Source organism: Phascolarctos cinereus, unplaced genomic scaffold, assembly GCF_003287225.1.
Source record: "Phascolarctos cinereus isolate Bilbo 61053 unplaced genomic scaffold, phaCin_HiC Scaffold_1;HRSCAF=81, whole genome shotgun sequence".
Lineage (NCBI taxonomy): Eukaryota > Metazoa > Chordata > Mammalia > Diprotodontia > Phascolarctidae > Phascolarctos > Phascolarctos cinereus.
In genome coordinates, this window is record NW_027555514.1 from 121,633,942 (window position 1) to 121,650,966 (window position 17,025).

Consider the following 17,025-nt stretch of genomic DNA (forward strand, 5'->3'; position numbering starts at 1 on the left):
TTCAATCTCAGCTGCTGGTAATTCCATGAAAGATCTCACCTGGGGGAAAATAAAGAAAATGCTCTTCAAATAGTACTCATTGTGAACATTTTCTTATTTGCCTGCTGTAGGTGTGTCGGTTTGGGGATGCCGAAGTGGTTAATATATTTTTGTTAAATTGAATTTAAAGTTTATTTTCACTAGACTCTTAAGAGTCAGGAGGGTGCAGTGGGTTAACGCTTAGACTCTGTTCCTACCCCCTACTGTAACCCACTTTGAACACATCCTTTTCCCTTTCAGAGGCTTTTCATCTCTAAAATGAGGGACTCTAAGGCTGTTTCTAGCTCTGACATTCTGTGAGGCATTGTGGCATAGTGGGCAAAAAGCTGGCCTTGAGGCCGGGAGGCCCTGGTTCGGACCCACATGTGGCCTCACCCTCCATATAGGCAATGCCTTAAGTTGGCTCTGAGTTTCAGAGAAGGTACTGAGGTACATTGGTAGAAAGGGAAACAGATCTAGGTCCTATCCGCATCCTTTTAGGATTAAAAGGATGTTCACATACAAGAGTGGGGAGCCTGTGGCCTTGAGGCCATATTTTGGTTGGGGAAGTTCGGATTCAGTCAAAGGGCCACACTTGAGGACCACATGTGTCCTTGAGGCCACAGGTTCCTCACCTCATCATGTAGATCACCTCCCTGATCGTTACCACCCCGAAGGGTTGGTGGGAATGCTGGGGCGAGTTCTGTGAAAATGAAAATTGAGGCTAAGTTCAGTGACCCCAGAGTGGCCGAGCTATTAAATGATGAAGCCATGTCTCCCAGCCGATTTTGCAGTTCTAGGTCCGTAGCTTTCTCCATGGCACCGTGCTTCTGTATTCTCCACAGGGAATGAAATAAAGATTACAGTAGTGTTATATATTATATTTAATAAGCCAGGTTGCCTCATAAACATTTAATCAACCAGAAATGTAGCCAAGACTATCAGCGTCATCTCATTTAGGATAGGGCTGAAGTGAACCTCATTCCCAGTGCTGAGATTCCAGGGCTTCTTCAATTAATCCGCACGGCTCCCTTTGAGTATTTAATCTAATTACTGCAGTATCCAATTAAATGTTCTATTTGTGTGCATTTCTAATTTCAAGATGCCAGTGTGATTGGATTTCTGTAAGTTGAGCTGAGGCTCCAAGTCAGGCTGCCTCAAAATATTTCCTATAATTATGGTTTGAGGCCACTGTGATATAAGCATTTACATTCAATTTAGGCAAGGAACAAGAAGGAGTCTTCTCAGTTTATCTTTGTGTTGCAGATTTAAGTATTTCCAGGCTTCTCTTAATTTATAGGCTGTATTTACCCACTCAAAATTTAGGAAGAATAATCACGTCCTTTTTCAGAGACTGAATTAATCTTGAACGAGGGCCAGTAATCATGATAAGGAGATGGAAAAATATATACAGAAAGACTTCTGCTTTATGAATTTTTTTTTACATAGAAAAAACCAAAACAAAACATTGAAGCCTCTCCGTAGTAGATAGTATGATTTATAGTGAATTGGGGATGGGATTAGAGGAGATAGAAAATTGGAGTTCTAGTTGCAACCTGTATTTGGTATCCCCGATATTCCTGTCCTCACCCTCTCAACTCAGTATGACCCCAAGGAAGTGAATCTGCTTGTTCAAAGTCCATCTCAACTTTGTTCATTTTAATTGGATGTCCAGTGCCTTCTAGCACAAATAGGTACCACTTAATTATTCTCCCCTGAAAAGGTTAAATACTTTTTCTTCCTGATAGTTGGCCTATTAACATATGCATGTGCTTTTGGGTTTAGAAAACCCCACTGTGGGAAATGTTAGGCTTCTTTACCCTCAACTGCAGCTCTCCACACAAGCCCTTTGTGCTTAGCACTTAGCACCCAGCCAGACCTATTTCTTCCTACTGTGGTCTAATGGTCAGATTCCTTTACTGTTGTCAAGTTCCTAGCCAACTAATGCATACTGGTTACCTACTTGATACACTTGAAGTTCTACCCAGGTGGTATTAAAATTAAGTTTTTCTAACTTGATTTTTATGTACTTATTTTTAAAGTTTTATTGGTATATTTTTTATGTTACAAATACCTCCAGATTACTCCTACTCCATAAGAACTCTCTTGTAACAAAAGAAAACAATTAAGCAAAAACTAACAAAAAAGTGATGGCATCTAAAAGTTCATGCAACGTTCCCTATCTGTGGCACTCCTAAGCTTTCTATTTTTAAGTGAGTTTTTTTTTACTTGAACAGAGATCTTTTTTTTCTCCCTGCCACTGCCATCTCATTAGAAAAAAAGAAAAGAAAAAACAAATTCCATGTAACAAATATGTAGTCAAGCAAAACCAATTGATTATATAGAAATATAGAGATAAAAATAAATGCACATATATGTGTATGTATTGACTGTATGTTTGTTACAAGGAATATATAGGTGTGTATACATATATACATATACACAGATATACATATATACATGTATACACATATGTATAAAATTCTGTATGCTAAATCAAGCACCTCTTTATCAGAAAGTAGGTGCATGTATATTTCTTTATTTTTTTTTGTTTTTAGGCAATTGGGGTTAAGTGACTTGCCCAGGATCACACAGCTAGAAAGTGTCAAGTGTTTGGTCTGAAGCTGGATTTGAACTCAGGTCCTCCTGACTCCAGGGCCAGTGCCCCATCCACCGCACCACCCAGCTGCCCTGGGCATGTATATTTTATCATTGGTTCTTTATCATCATGGATGGTCATTGTATTGATCTCAGTTCTTAGGGTTTTCAAAGTTGTTTGTCTTTATAGTGTTGTTATTATGGAAATTGTTTTCCTACTTCTGCTCATTTCCTTCTTCAGCTCTTTATCACTTTATAAAAGTGATGCAGTAGATAGAATGCTGGGTCAGAGTCAGGAAGATTTGATTTAAAATTTGACCTGAGACACTTGCTAGTTCTGTGATTCTCTGCAAGTCACTTAACCTCTGTCTGCCTCCCATTTCCTCATCTGTAAAGTGGGAATATTAATACTTCCTACCTCCTAAGATTATTGTGAGGACAAAATGAAATAATGTTTGTAAAGTGCTTTGCCGACTTTAAAGCACTGTATGTAAATTCTAGCTTTAATTCAAAATTGTTAATTTTTAAAAAGAATATTGATGCTATAGTATATAAATTTGGTTCTTATTTCACTCTGCATAAATTCATATGTCTTTCTATGTCTCTTTGAAATCATCTCTTTCCTCATTTCTTACAGCAAAATAGTCTTCCATCACATTCATGTACATCAGTTTATTTTCTCAGTCAGTTAGTGGATCCTGCTTATCAAACACTGTCTTTGATATACTTTCCGATGAAAACCCTGAGTGCCTAGTTGAGGTCTGGGGTTCTTGTCCTCTCCCAATGAAATGTATGACCTTGGGCATATTATTTAACCTCTTTGGGATTCCCTTTTCACCTTTGTAGAAAGAGGAGTATGACATTTATACTGCTCACCTCCTATCATTACTGCAAAGTTCAAACGAGGCAACACACAGGAAAACGCTTTGAAAAATATAAAGTAATAATAGCTAGTATTTAGATACTCCAGTATCTTTGCCAAGAAAACCCCAGATGGGGTCATGAAGAGTCAGATACGACTGCAGAATGACTAACCAATTTAAATGTCAGACTTGAGGAATTTGCATTTTATCTTAGAGGGATAGGACCACTCATTGTTTTTTGAGAAGGAGAGGGACATGATCAGACCTGTGTTTGTATTTTTAATTTTACTTTGTGAAGGATGGACTGGTAAGGAGTTTCTAGCATTAGGATACATATTTGAAGGATAGACAGCATGTTTATTCCATCTGCACTTGTATAAGTCTTGTTGGCTTCCCCTTTAAGAATATAAACTTCCTGTAAGTAGTGATTGTTTCATTCATTGTTTTTATATCTCTAGTGCCCTAGCACAGTGCAGGGCACATAATAGGCACTTAGGAAATACTTATTGATTGATTAACAAGAGATAGTATCAAGAAGACTTCGGTTAAACTCTTGCTTCTTATGAGGTAGGTAAGTTATTTAACTTCTTTCTTCCTTAGTCTCTTCAGCAGCTAAATGAGGATAATAATACCTATAGCACCTACCTCACAGTCTTATTGTGAGGCTTAAATGACATAATAGATATAATGCATTTTGCAAACTTTATAGGGGCATATTCATATCAGTCCTTTCTCCCTCCCTCCCTTCCTTCCTTCCTTCTTTCCTTCCTTCCTTCCTTCCTTCCTTCCTTCCTTCCTTCCTTCCTTCCTTCCTTCCTTCCTTCCTTCCTTCCTTCCTCCTTTCTCTTTCTTCTTTCCTTCCTTTCTCTCTTCTTTCCTTCCTTTCTCCCTTCCTTCCTTTTTCTCTTTCTCTTTCTTCCCTCCTTTCTCTCTTCCTTTTCTCTCTTTCTCTCTCTTCCTTCCTTCCTTCCTTCCTTCCTTCCTTCCTTCCTTCCTTCCTTCCTTCCTTCCTTCCTTCCTTCCTTCCTTCCTTCCTTCCTTCCTTCCTCTTTTCCTTTCTTTCATGGAATTATAGAGCTGAAAAGAGCCTTCAAAGATCATCCATTTACAAAAGATGAAATTAAGCTCTTGAAAGTTTAACTGACTTATTCAAGATCACATAACTCAGCTCATGGAAGACCTGAGTCTCTTGACTTCTGGTCCAATGTTAGAAACTGTCCCTTTTCCCATTATTGCCCTGTGTTCTTGTCTCTTCTTCACATAGCCCAGACAGCTAGACAAGTTCACCCAGTATGTATATTCCCTTCTTGCAGGTTACTTAGTCCCTTGTAGAAGGTTCATTAACTTTTCAGATCACTTATCTCTAGCCCCTCAACACTAAATGATTTTCCCCAGAGCAGAGGTGTCAAATATGGGGCCCATAGGTTTCAGCAACACTCTCCAGTGCCAGCCAGAACCAGATTAAAATGTAATTGGGAAATATTTAACAAAATAAATAAAAATACAGTAAAACATAAATAACATTAACATATGGTTCTCTAAGTCAATGCAGGGCCTGGCTTGCAGGGGTCTTTCTATATGATTTAGTGGTCTCCCCGTTCCCCCATTTGAGTTTATACCCCTGCCCTAGTGCCCCCAAAGCTTAATGTACAAGTGTATCTAATTATTACATTGACCTAAAGTCAGGTTTGCCTCTATCACTGATTTGAAGATCGAACGAGAAAGGTAGTAAGACACAGAAAAGAAATGGAGTTTTTACCCATCATCCACATGGGAACAGATCCAGGTTAAGGAAATAATGTCTTCTTGGAGAAGGCAGAAATGGATTTGAATATCAAGGTCTCAGTACATCAGTGGTCACTTCTACTGCTTTGACCTAGCAAACAATGTCTGCGACGATTAACAGAATATGGATTTTCTTCTCTTTCAGGGATATGAACCAGTGTTTATTCACAAGATCAAACATAAGCACATTCTAGCTAAGAACTATTTTTCTCAGATTCCAATGATGGCTGCATTTTTACATGTTTATGACACTGAAGATGAAGCAAAGGAGGAAGAAAGTAATGAAACAAAGGACAAAGAAAGTAACCAAACAGAGGAAGAAACAGATAAGGAAACAATGATGTCTACACCTAAGGATACAGAGGCAGAATGCCTTCCACATTAGTGTTTTCCTCTGTGACTAATTGAGTAACATAATTATAATGCAAGTAAAGGAAAGGGTTTATGCCTTTTTTGTAGCATTTCTTAATTACTTATCTTTGGGAGTAGGATGAGTTTTATGAAGATAAAACATCCTTACATCAAATGTTTTGATGTTGGTCTATTAGTTCAAAATCAGCTTTTGTAACTATATGCAGTGTTTTGAAGTAAAAAGAAAATGTGTCCGTCTCATTATTTGAAAACTGATATTTATTAATGCTTTAAAATTTTTTCAAAGTGCTTTATGAACATTATAAATTATCTCATTTCAGCGTCATGAGAATTTTGTTGAGCTAGGTACTACTAGCATTGCTATCCTTGTATCTACTCCACCACAGTGCCTCTGACTTGTATGCCAAATCATGTTTTTATTCATTTTTTTTTCAGACATCTTAAAGTAGTTAAGGGTTTCATAGGAAGAATGAATGAACTTGGCTTATTTGTATTAGACATAATGGATTTTGGTTTTTGACACCAGTACATGTGAGTTCTTTCTTTGATTCTTTCCCTTATTTACTGTGAGACTTTGCCAACTTTATCTTCTATTTCTCAGTTTCCTCATCTGTCTAATACACATAATCACTGTTCCTGCTCATCTCGAAGGAGCGTTGGGAGACTTTTGAAGTAGAACTTTTCCTTGTTTATTAAATACCTTCCTTCCTTGAGAACTCTTCTGAAGTTCTCCTCTGTCACTGCCAGGGCTTCCTGGACTCACTGGGAACACAGTATATTTACCACCTAACCAATAGCTCGTGGAATCACTTTCCTTTCCCAAATAGTGAAGAAGCATAAAACGGTACTAGTGAAATGACTAGCAAGGCATTAAGACAAGTAAAACAATAACGTGCTATTTTAAAGCATCTTATATAATGCACTTTTGCCACCATCGCTCTAAACTCTCTCTTTTTTTTTTAATTAGGCAATTGGGGTTAAGTGACTTGCCCAAGGTCACACAGCTAGTAAGTGTCAAGTGTTTGGTGTGAGATCAGATTTGAACTCAGGTCCTCCTGACTTCAGGGCAGGTGCTCTATCCACTGTGCCACCTAACTGCCCCCACTCTAAACTCTTTGAGAACAGAGAGCATATTTTTTTTTTCACAACTCTCTACTGTATGGTACTATGGGGACACCAGGGACTAGTGATGGTGATGATACCATGTGTCTAAGTAGACTGTGGAAGAATGGTTTCATCTAGGATTTTCAATCCAGTTGATTGTGCAGGTCTATCTCTACAATACTCTTAACCTTCTTATCTGAAGTAAGGTCACATTGATTAGTTTGAGCAAAAGTTCATAAGACTGTTCTGCTGTCATGTGTGTTGACATGGCCTATCTGAAAACATCTAGAGACATTCTTCCTATTACAAACAATACTTTAATATTTAAAAAATCAGATTTTATGATCTAGATGAAATTATATGTCCTTATTTGCTTTTGAAAGAGATTAAACAAAAGGTTTACTTTAATTTTCCATTTCCCACTGTTTATTTAAAGGCTGATTTGATGTATAAAAATAAACTTCTACACCTTTACTCAGGCATTTGCACATAGTTCAGGAATACATTTATATTGCATAAAGTAAAGTGTACGTTTGCTCAAAATTAGTAACACTATGAGGTAGCCAGTAACCCCTTTTTGCATTCGACCTGACTAGTGACTTTCAAGTAATGTCTAACACTCAGATTTCCAAACAGTGATGGTTTCAGTGACTCTCAACAGTTACAGGTATCTCAGAGTGAGTGGGTTGTCCTAGTAGGTAGTGGGTTCTCTGTTGTTTGAGGTTTTTAAGTAAAGGCTAGGTGTCAGCTTATCAGAGGTTTTGCAGAAAGATTTCTTGTTCAAGTGTATGTTGAACTAGATGGTGGCAGAGTTTTATTGTTGATATTTAATCCTGTGTGATTCCTATTCATGCCCTTAAATAACCCTTTTTGAGGCTTTCCTTCTAGGTCTTTTAATATTTTGTGGAGAGTAGTACAATACTTGGACTTGTCTATATTGACCCTCACTCTTATATGTGACCAAGCCACCTTCTCTTTTGATCATACATATGCTTGAGGGGGTCTTGAATGCCACTTTTTCCCTGAAGTCATTATTGGTAATATGCTGCTGCCATGCCAGTCATTTATTTTTGGATTGTCTTTTGGGGCTCCAGCAGTTTTCATTCTTCTGAGATTGTGATGGTATTGGTTAATTCATATCACCTAATTGAAATCTGTGTCATTGTAATTTCTGTTTATTGATCCTAATTCTGCTATCTAGAACCAATCAAAACCAGCCATCATCCATATGACAAACCATCATCTTCTCTGAGAACAGGGCCCATGTTCCCCTAAGTTTTTTCTTTTTCAAACAATGTATGCCATTGTTTCAGAATCATTCACCATTTTGCTCACCAACCCTTTGGCACATTCAGTTTATCAATGTTACTTCTAAATTGCATTATTTTTTGTTTACTTATCTCCTCACATATTGTTTCTCCCTCAGTGGAATTAAGGCTCTTTGAAGGCAGAGGCCATTTTTTGTGTTACCTTTGGTGAAGGAGGGGTGCATTAGGAAGGCTTCCTGGAGGCAGTGCCACCTGGCTGAACCTTGAAAGAGAAAATTCTAAGATGTGAACAGAGTGCTTTCCAGATGACAGCATAATCAAATACACAGAGGTGAAAGAATGTCAAATTTAGGGACTTCAGTCCCCCAGTTTGTCTGGAATGAAGAGTGCATAAAAGGAATGAATGTGAAATAAGCCTGTAAAGATAGGCTAGATCCAGATTGTAGAAAGATGAATAGTTAGTTTTTATCTGAGAAGCAAAAGGAAGACATTGAAAGTTTTTGAGTCAGAAGAGAAGACATGATCCTTTGTACTGTAGGAATATTATTTTGGTAGCTGTGTGGAGGGTGGATTAGCAATAGGGAGACAATTAATAGACTATTGCAGTGGCCCAAGTGAGAGGTAATAAGGTTCTGAATTTGTGGGTGGAGAGCAAGGATGGGAGAGATTTTGATAGTCTAAAAATGTTGAGCTTTTGGGACTAGGACAGGCTAACACTGCCATGGTCATGGGGAATGCTACCCCACTCATCCTTTCTTCCTGACATTTTCTGAAAACTTCCATACCCCATGCTCGTACTCTGTTTGCTCATAGCTAATATCTAGCATTATCCTGCCTGTAACATCAGACATCAGAGGTGGGAAATCAACAAGATGCACCTGAGTGAGAACCATGTCTTCCTTCTTAAAACCATGATCTTTGACTGTGTCGATGAGCTGCCTTTATGTAAAGGTAAAAGAAGCCTAGTTATCCCCCACACTGATGAGAAGAAATGGAGCATTGAGAGATGGACAGCATGTGTCAAGTCTGAAGAAAGTCTCTGAAAGACCATCATTGACTCCCTTTCTTCTTCTGTGGCCTGAAGACTATTGCACTGAGGGCCGGTTGTAGCCCTCTCTCCATTAGCTGAATCCTAATTGTATCCTTTGCCCCAAACTTCCTTCCCTCATTAGCCCTGTTCTCCCATGCTCTTGGTTTTATGCCCTGACCTTCTTCTTATATGTCTTTTAAAAAGCATCATAATAAAATTCCTATTGCTTTATGCATTACTGGATTGTCTGTTTCTTTTGTTGAACATCCTCTAAGCCTCATAACTGCTGGTAGGGACTGGGGTAAAGGCATAGATGTAGAGTCAACAAATCAACTTTGCTATGGGAGAGCTGAGGGATAGGACATAGCAAGGATGTCCCTGTGGTTATACCCATGAGTAACTGGAAAGGATGATGGGGGCCTCAACAGTAAAAAAAAAAAGTATGAAGGAGGGGTGAGGTTAAGAGGGAAGAAAAGTTCCATTTTTGTGCTTGTTGAGTTTGAAATAACTATTGAACAACTAGTTGAAAATGTCTAGCAGGCAGCTGGTGATGTAATATGGGAGCATAGAGGAGAGGTGAAGGCTAGATTTGTAGATTTGGGAATCATTAGCATAGAAATGATACTTGAAATAATTTGAACTGGTGAGATCACCAAGGGAGAAAGAAGAGGGGCCAGTACATCCAGTCTTTAGGGAGTGAGAGGTGAAGAACCAGGATGACTACAGAGACAAAAAAGAAGCAGTCAGACATGTATAAAGAAATTCAGGGGAAAAAGTAGTGTTACAGAAGCCAAGGGGAGATGGGCATCTAAGAGGAGTAGATCAAAAGCATCAAAAGCCTGCGGAGGTCAAGGAGTATGAGGAAAAAAGAAAAGACTTAGAAGTCAAGCTTGTTGGTAACTTCATAGTGGAGAGTTTCAGTAGAGTGATACCTGATTATGAGGGATTGAACATGAGTAAGGTGATAAAGAAATAAAGAAAGTGAGCAGATAATTCTAGAAGCTTGGCAGTAAAGCAAGCTTGAAGAAGGGTTAAGTAAGGGTTTTAAAGAATGGGGTGGAAATGGTATGCTTGAACATGGAGGCAGAGTGGAAGGTATATCTACATATCTATCTTTATGTTTGTATGTATCTCTCTTCTTGTCCCATCCCCTTCCTCCCCCTTTGTTGAGAGAGAAGTGATGGTGGATGGCTTAGGGGGCTTGAAGAGATGACAAAGTTAGGCTTAGCCATTGTGGGTGGCATGGTAGTCATTTGGTGAAGAATAAAGGAATTTCTATGCAAAAGTGAGGGCCCACTTGAGATTAATATGAATTTTTAATGCACGTTGTGTGCTTGACTTTCTCCAGTGGCATTTAGCAACACAGGATTAAGAGCAGAGAAAATAAATGATGATAGGAGTGATGTAAAGGTGGGGATGACAGTGTAAAGATGAACTCATCAACTACAGTTGAAGAGGAAGGTGAGGCTGGAGTCAGGGTGATAGTCTAGAAGACCAGGGTGGGATAGAGGGGCTGAAGGGCAAGGTAGGAAAAAAAAAATTCTTATACATATATAGTCTGTCCCAAAGGAGCTCCATTATGGGTTTCAATAACAGACCATGTAAAAATATTTGATTTTTATTAGTGACTCAACCTATCACACATAACATGTTAGTGCTTAGCCTTTGCTCATCCTAGCTCAATGCTTCCGCTAGTGACACTCTTCTGAATGGAAGAGTGATAGGCCGTTTGGAAACAAGAGGAGACATTCCCATATTTATCAAATAAGAAAAAGATTGGAAAATATCTTTTCACCTTGATGCAGGACATGAATCATAGTTTTGAACCCTACATTCTATTCATCACTGTATTCCTGAATCTTTTGGCTTATCTGGAACATTGCCATATGATTTTCTAGGCTTACCCCAAGGTATTTTTCAAAGGCAATTTTGTTTTCCTTTGGAAAAAGAAATTTTAATTTATTTAAATTTGATTCCTCTGGAATCATAGAATGTCATGGAAGTCATCTTGGAAATCGTTTGGTCTGACCTGTTCATTTTTCAGAAGAGGAAACTCATTGAGCTTAGGAGACCTTCCCAAAGTCTATAAGCTGAGGGCCCCCAATTCCAGAGGAAGAAGTATATTTTTCATATCACTTGTCTCAAGTTCAATTTATTCCCATTAGATGTCAGTTCTAGCCCTTGTGAAACTGAATAGTGATGGTAAAGCCAGTGCATCTTCTGAATCAAGGAGTTTCTTGCTCAGGGTTTGAATTAGCATTTCATGATACACATTTAAAAATGTCACTTGATACCCTCAAGGACAATCATACATTAAATTTGCCATAACGGTAGGATAATTTTAAAAGGTACTTTCCAAGTGAGGTTGGATTTCACAGGTAACTCTGAACAAATACTTTTAGTTAAGGTATGCTGAATTCTCTTGGTCTGGGGAGAACTGGGGTAATCCCTCTGGCAGTCAGATTTTCTACAATATCTTCTATATTAAAACCCAGAAAGCATTGTGTGATCATCATAAAGTGCTCCAACTGTGTAGAGGAAAACAGACAAAATGCTAATCCAAAAATGGCTGTTTTAAAATATCTGCCTCAACTCAGTCTTTAGGTTCTACATTTAAAGATGGATTATTTCTATCTTCTTTCCTAGATCGACAGATTGCTGTAGGGATATGGGACCACAAAAGGAAGGTTTACCCAAAACGAACTATTCGGTAACCATCTGTTGGGGTCACTGAGACAGCAAAAATGCCTCATTTTCACATTCTCTCCGGGCCTGCTGTTGATTATCACATATTTGTGAAATTTTTTGAAAAAGTGGGTGTTGTTCCATAGCCCCTAGAAGCATAAAACAGACTTTTAATTTACAATCTTGAACACTAACACAGACATACTAAAAATATTTTTTTTTCTCAGATCTCAGAAGGGTAGCATTTTTGCATGGAAACACAACTGTAGTTGTGAGGCACATGGAAACCAAATTCAGAAGGATTGAATTTCTTGCTGACTCAAGTGACCTGCTGTGGAAATGAATTTGGGGGAAATACAAATGAATCAATCTTGAGCAGACAGGGAGTATTAAAACCTAGTACATGTCAGCAGTCTTTGCTCTTCTAGCCCTTCAACAGGCGATTTAGTATAGTCTGGTATTCTGCTTCAGGGATGAATTCATAAATTGAATTAGGACTAAAAATAAGCAATGATGAAAAGAAAGTGAAATGAATTCTTTTTTCGCCATTACTTTGAGGTATTATTATCATTCATCCATCTGTACTTGTAGGAGTGTTATTACTTTTTTTAAAAATAATGTTTACTTTACTTTTATGTATTTCTCCTTCTAGGACAATATTCCTCTCAGTATTTCGGATAAATACTTTAAGAAGGGATTTGTATCTATCCCAGGCTTGGACTGGGAGGAATCAAGAATAATTGTGCTAATGACCTGTTGGGCTCTTCTCCAGAGCAGTGATTCTCCCCTTCCTCCCCCCGCCTTGTCAAGTGGCCTGTGACATGGGAATAGGCCCAGACTGCTTTGGGGTAGTTCTCTATTCTGCTCTGATTTTCATACCTTTTCCTCATGATCCACTCTTGGCAGTGAATGAAATATTATTTCATCAGTTAAAGAACTTTGCTTGTTCTAAAAGGCCCCAAACGTATAAAGTCTGTGTGGTGACTTTACAGCCATGATTTCCACCATCGCTAAAGATTTTGTATGCTATTATTCTACAGTACTTCTCCAGAAAAACTTGACTTCAGTGAAAATGATGTCTGAAAATGAATTGCTTCATCAACTCTGTCCTCCTACTCTTCTTGGCTTCCTGCTAAAGCTTGTACTTGACACTTGCCAATATTCTTCCTAACCTGCATTTATCTTCCCCAGATTAGTGGCAACTGGGTAATTTTAGCATGATAGCAGCTTCACTAATTTTTGCTTTTCTAATTTGCGAAGTCAATACTTCTCTCTCTCAAAACATTAGGATGCTTACCCCATTTCTAAAGAAAACAAAAACCAAAAAGGAGCTATAATGAGGTCAAGTAGAATAGCTTATATAAAGTAATGTTAGGAAGGATCTGAAAGCACTTAAATGAACTTATTCTTATTGGCACCAGAGATGCAGAATGACGCCCATTGGCACGACTCATGTGAGAGCTGCTCAACTTTTCATCAAGGCCACTGAACTGGGAAGCAGAAGACCTAGGTTCTTCTTGTTTTGCTACTAACTGAATATGTGACCTTGGGCAAGTCAGTTAATCTCACTTTTCATTTAAATGACAAGGTTGAACAACATGCTCTTTAGTGTTTCTGCCACTTCCACAATTCTGTAAGTCATAGAAGTTAAGAAATGGCTCTGCAATTTAAAGAAAGGTATGGAATTAGGTTAAGGATGAGACAAATACTTTCCAAAGTGAAAAAACAAACAAATCAGCTGTTCTGTCTTCTCTCCATAATATGTTTTCTATTTTGTTGTTATTGTTCACAATTTATGTGAATGTAGATACAATTGACTTTTTTTAGGACTAATTCCATGCCTTTGCTATTTATTTCACATTTTTTAGTAACACCTATTTTGCCTAACACATCTTGATCTGCTGCTTCACCCATTTCTTTTATACTCTTGTAGATTGCTCTTAGCACAAATTTCATTAAGGAAACCAGTGCTTCACTTTGGGTAGAGGCCCCCCCCCCAGGCAGAAAAGGGTACAGTAGAGAATCAGTCTCGAGGTAGAGTAAGTCAGGAATTCAGTTTCAGAAATTCATTATGGTTATTACTCTGAAGGATATAACTGGCAAAATTATCTTTTAAATAAAAACTTTCTCCCAGGCATTTTTATTGGCTCTCCTGCATTTCCAAAATGTCCCTCCTCATCTCCATCTCCTGGTTTCTCTGGCTTCCTTCAAGTCCCAGCTTAAAAAAGAAAAGAAAAAAAAAGAAAAATCCTTCTTCTTATAAGAAGTGTTTCCATTCTCAATTCTAGTGCTTCCCCTCTGTTGATTATTTCCTATTTAACCTGTTAGTGCATACTGACTGAGGTAGAAACTTGATAGTCCAAGTATAGCCACTAGGGATGTGATGGGTATCAGCCGTCCTCATACCCATCAGTTGTAGTTTTTTTCAGTTAGACACTTATGGGCAGATGTTTGTCATTCGCATGCAGCTCCATCCCTTCCTCTTCTCCTTCCTCCCCCACCCCCCAAAAATTAGACTAACTTGAGTCCTGACAGCATATCTAGGAGTAAGTCTTCATGCCTACCGATCAAAATAAATTTGATTTGCCCTTACCTACTTAGCTTCTCCCTTCCTTTCATAGCTGTCAATCAAATATGCTTATGTCAGCATCACTATCTTAGTAAATCATTTAACTAGAAATAGATAAAAATTGCAAAAGCAGAACTATTACTCTTATATAACAATTCCATTTGATCCCCAGGCTGAGCCCTCCCCAAGAGGAGAAACCCTTTCCAGGCTAGACTTCATCCCTGGATGCAGGGATGAGCTAACCTAGAAGGTCAACATCTTATTTTTAGACTTACTGTCTCCCAGTGGAAAGAAGGGGAATGCATACAGTTACTTGCAGCTAGTTTAGAAAGCATTGTAGATGCTTCTGTACTTCTTCTGGTCACTGCATGGACTGCATGGACTCATGGAATGGCAGGAGTGACCTTTACTGGGCTTCAGTCTCTCTTTTTCCCTGCAGTTACCTCAGTGCCAGAACAGTGCTGATAAAAGACTGTAGAAGCTAATGATCGCTTACTTACTTGGACTGGCCTGGATGTCAGAAATCAATGCAGAAGGCAGAGAAGAGACAGATGTGTGAAGTACTCCAAGTCCTTTTTTCTCCTTCAAAGACTAGAATGCAGGGATGTAGGTTCGGTGTTACTGTCTATCTGCAAGTCTGTCAGTCAAATCCAAGATGGATTTCATGCTCCTTTGTGTCTCAGGCTGGGGAGAATAAGCCATCCCCTTCCCCCCTACACTTAAGTAAGACAAGCTGTTCATAAAACAGTCATACAAAACACCAATGCAGTTTTTCTTTATAGTAGCAGAAATATCAACTGTTTTTTCACAATTATTTAATAAATGCACTATGATTTAGTTATGATATTGAAAATCAAACACATACCAGGCTGGATATCTGCTTCTATAGTTTGTTCGTGTAAATACAGTTTCCTGGGAAAAGAAACCTGTTTAACAGGTACTAAGACAAAGAGGTCACTGTTCCTTTCATTCAGTTATCTAAATTGGAAGTTTTGATCTGTGTTTTTAACTTTTTTTCTGGAAATTAGATGAGAGTAGTACTTTCTCAAAAGGTCATATCGGTGACCTTTCTATGTTTTTCCATTCCACTCATCATTTAGGTTTGTGTCATGTGTTTGACTTGCATAATAACTATTCAGAATGTATTCCTTAGAAGGTAAAGTTCAAAACATGTGAAATTTAACTTATCTCTCTTAATCTGGATGCAGATGATTCATTTGATATTGAAAATGAACACTAACTCTTTTTAAAAGTATATGTAAGGCTATCACATCAATTCCAGTTTTCCTGTGGTTTTCAGTACTCATTCAATGCAATATATTTGTGAGAATTTTTTTTTTTTTGTTCTTGGCATGTTACTCTTTACCGGAGGCCTCAATAATCATGAAGATTACTCCTTCATCCTTTGGTTATAGGAAAATATACTATAAAAATTTGACATCCTTCCATGGCAGTTGTTTTGATCAATGATGCCATTCCCAGTATTATGAATGAGTCTTTAAGATCATTTGGGAATTACTACAAGGGCTAGAGAGGCCCCAGGCATTATCAATAGAGAAAGGTAGATTGGATCAAGCTGATAACGTGTGCTATATTAGAACTGCTGTGACAGATGTATGATTGGAGGCTTGGAATCCCAGATCATTTGTTGAATCAGTTGATTATTACTAAAATTTTGTGGACCAAATAGTCATTGCTTCTTAAAAAAAAAAGCTATGATTATAACAAAAAAAAAGATAGCAAACTTGGGGTTTTGAATAGCACATTTCTTTCTAATGGTGTGACTTAGTGTTCCCACATCTGATATGGAGTAAGAAAATATAGGTTTGAATCTCAACTCTGCCACTTGCTGCCTTAGGCAAGCCTTAAAAACTGAGCCTCAGTTTCCAACATATAAGGGTGACAATATCTGGGTGTTGCAAAAATCAAATGAAAGAATATATATGAATATTCTATACAAATGTAGGGTGTAATAATCTTGGAATGCATAACTATTTCCCAGGATTGGTTAGGCAGTTTAGGGAGAACATTAACTCAGGCGAGGAGACTGTCAGTAAATTATGGCTCTAGATCAGCCAGCACAGAGACCACTTGGAGTCCCTGAGAATCCTTCAAAAAGGTCATATCCTGGTCTCATTATGTTAATATTATGAAATCATCTATATTTTTGTAAAGGCCTGAATTTATAACCTACTTTTAAAATATTTATTTAATTAAGTTTTTGCTACTGTAAGCCAAATATCATTTTACTGGTATCATGAAAATCTGTGCCATTCTTCCTTTTAATTTGGTGATTTAAAAAAAACCCAAACTCATGGTCACAGATAGAGTACTGCCTATTAGACATTTTCACTAGGTTGTTGAACATAAGTCTAAAACAAGCTCTTATATAATCATTAGATCCACCATTTCCAACTGCCTGTTAGACATTTCCATCTGGATGTGTCATAGATATTTAAACTCAACATGTCCAAAACAGAAACTTATGTTTTCAACAGACTGTATTCCAGACCTTTCCTATTTCCATTTAGGACACCTCCATTCTTTCACCTATGAATCATCCTTGACTCTTTACTCTTATTCACCTCCTATATCCAATCAGTTACTAAGTCTTATGGTCCTTATATTCTTAAAATCTTCTCCATCTGTGCTGCCCTCTAATTTATGACATAGCTTTTTATAGCTAGGCCATCTATGCTCATAAAAATAAAATGGAAATTTTGATTACATAAA

The 17,025-nt window shown here is 37.9% G+C and overlaps 1 protein-coding gene across 3 annotated transcripts in view; it reads left to right on the forward strand.

Moving 5' to 3' along the window:
• Positions 1-9,276, forward strand: part of IQUB (IQ motif and ubiquitin domain containing) — an 88,573-nt gene extending 79,297 nt beyond the window's left edge. For all 3 annotated transcript variants that reach the window (XM_020966395.2, XM_020966397.2, XM_020966396.2), the window contains one exon: positions 5,410-9,276. In XM_020966395.2, the coding sequence (XP_020822054.1) occupies positions 5,410-5,649 (240 nt within the window). In that variant the 3' untranslated portion in view covers positions 5,650-9,276. The remainder of the gene's footprint in view (positions 1-5,409) is intronic.
• The last annotated feature ends 7,749 nt before the right edge of the window (positions 9,277-17,025 follow it).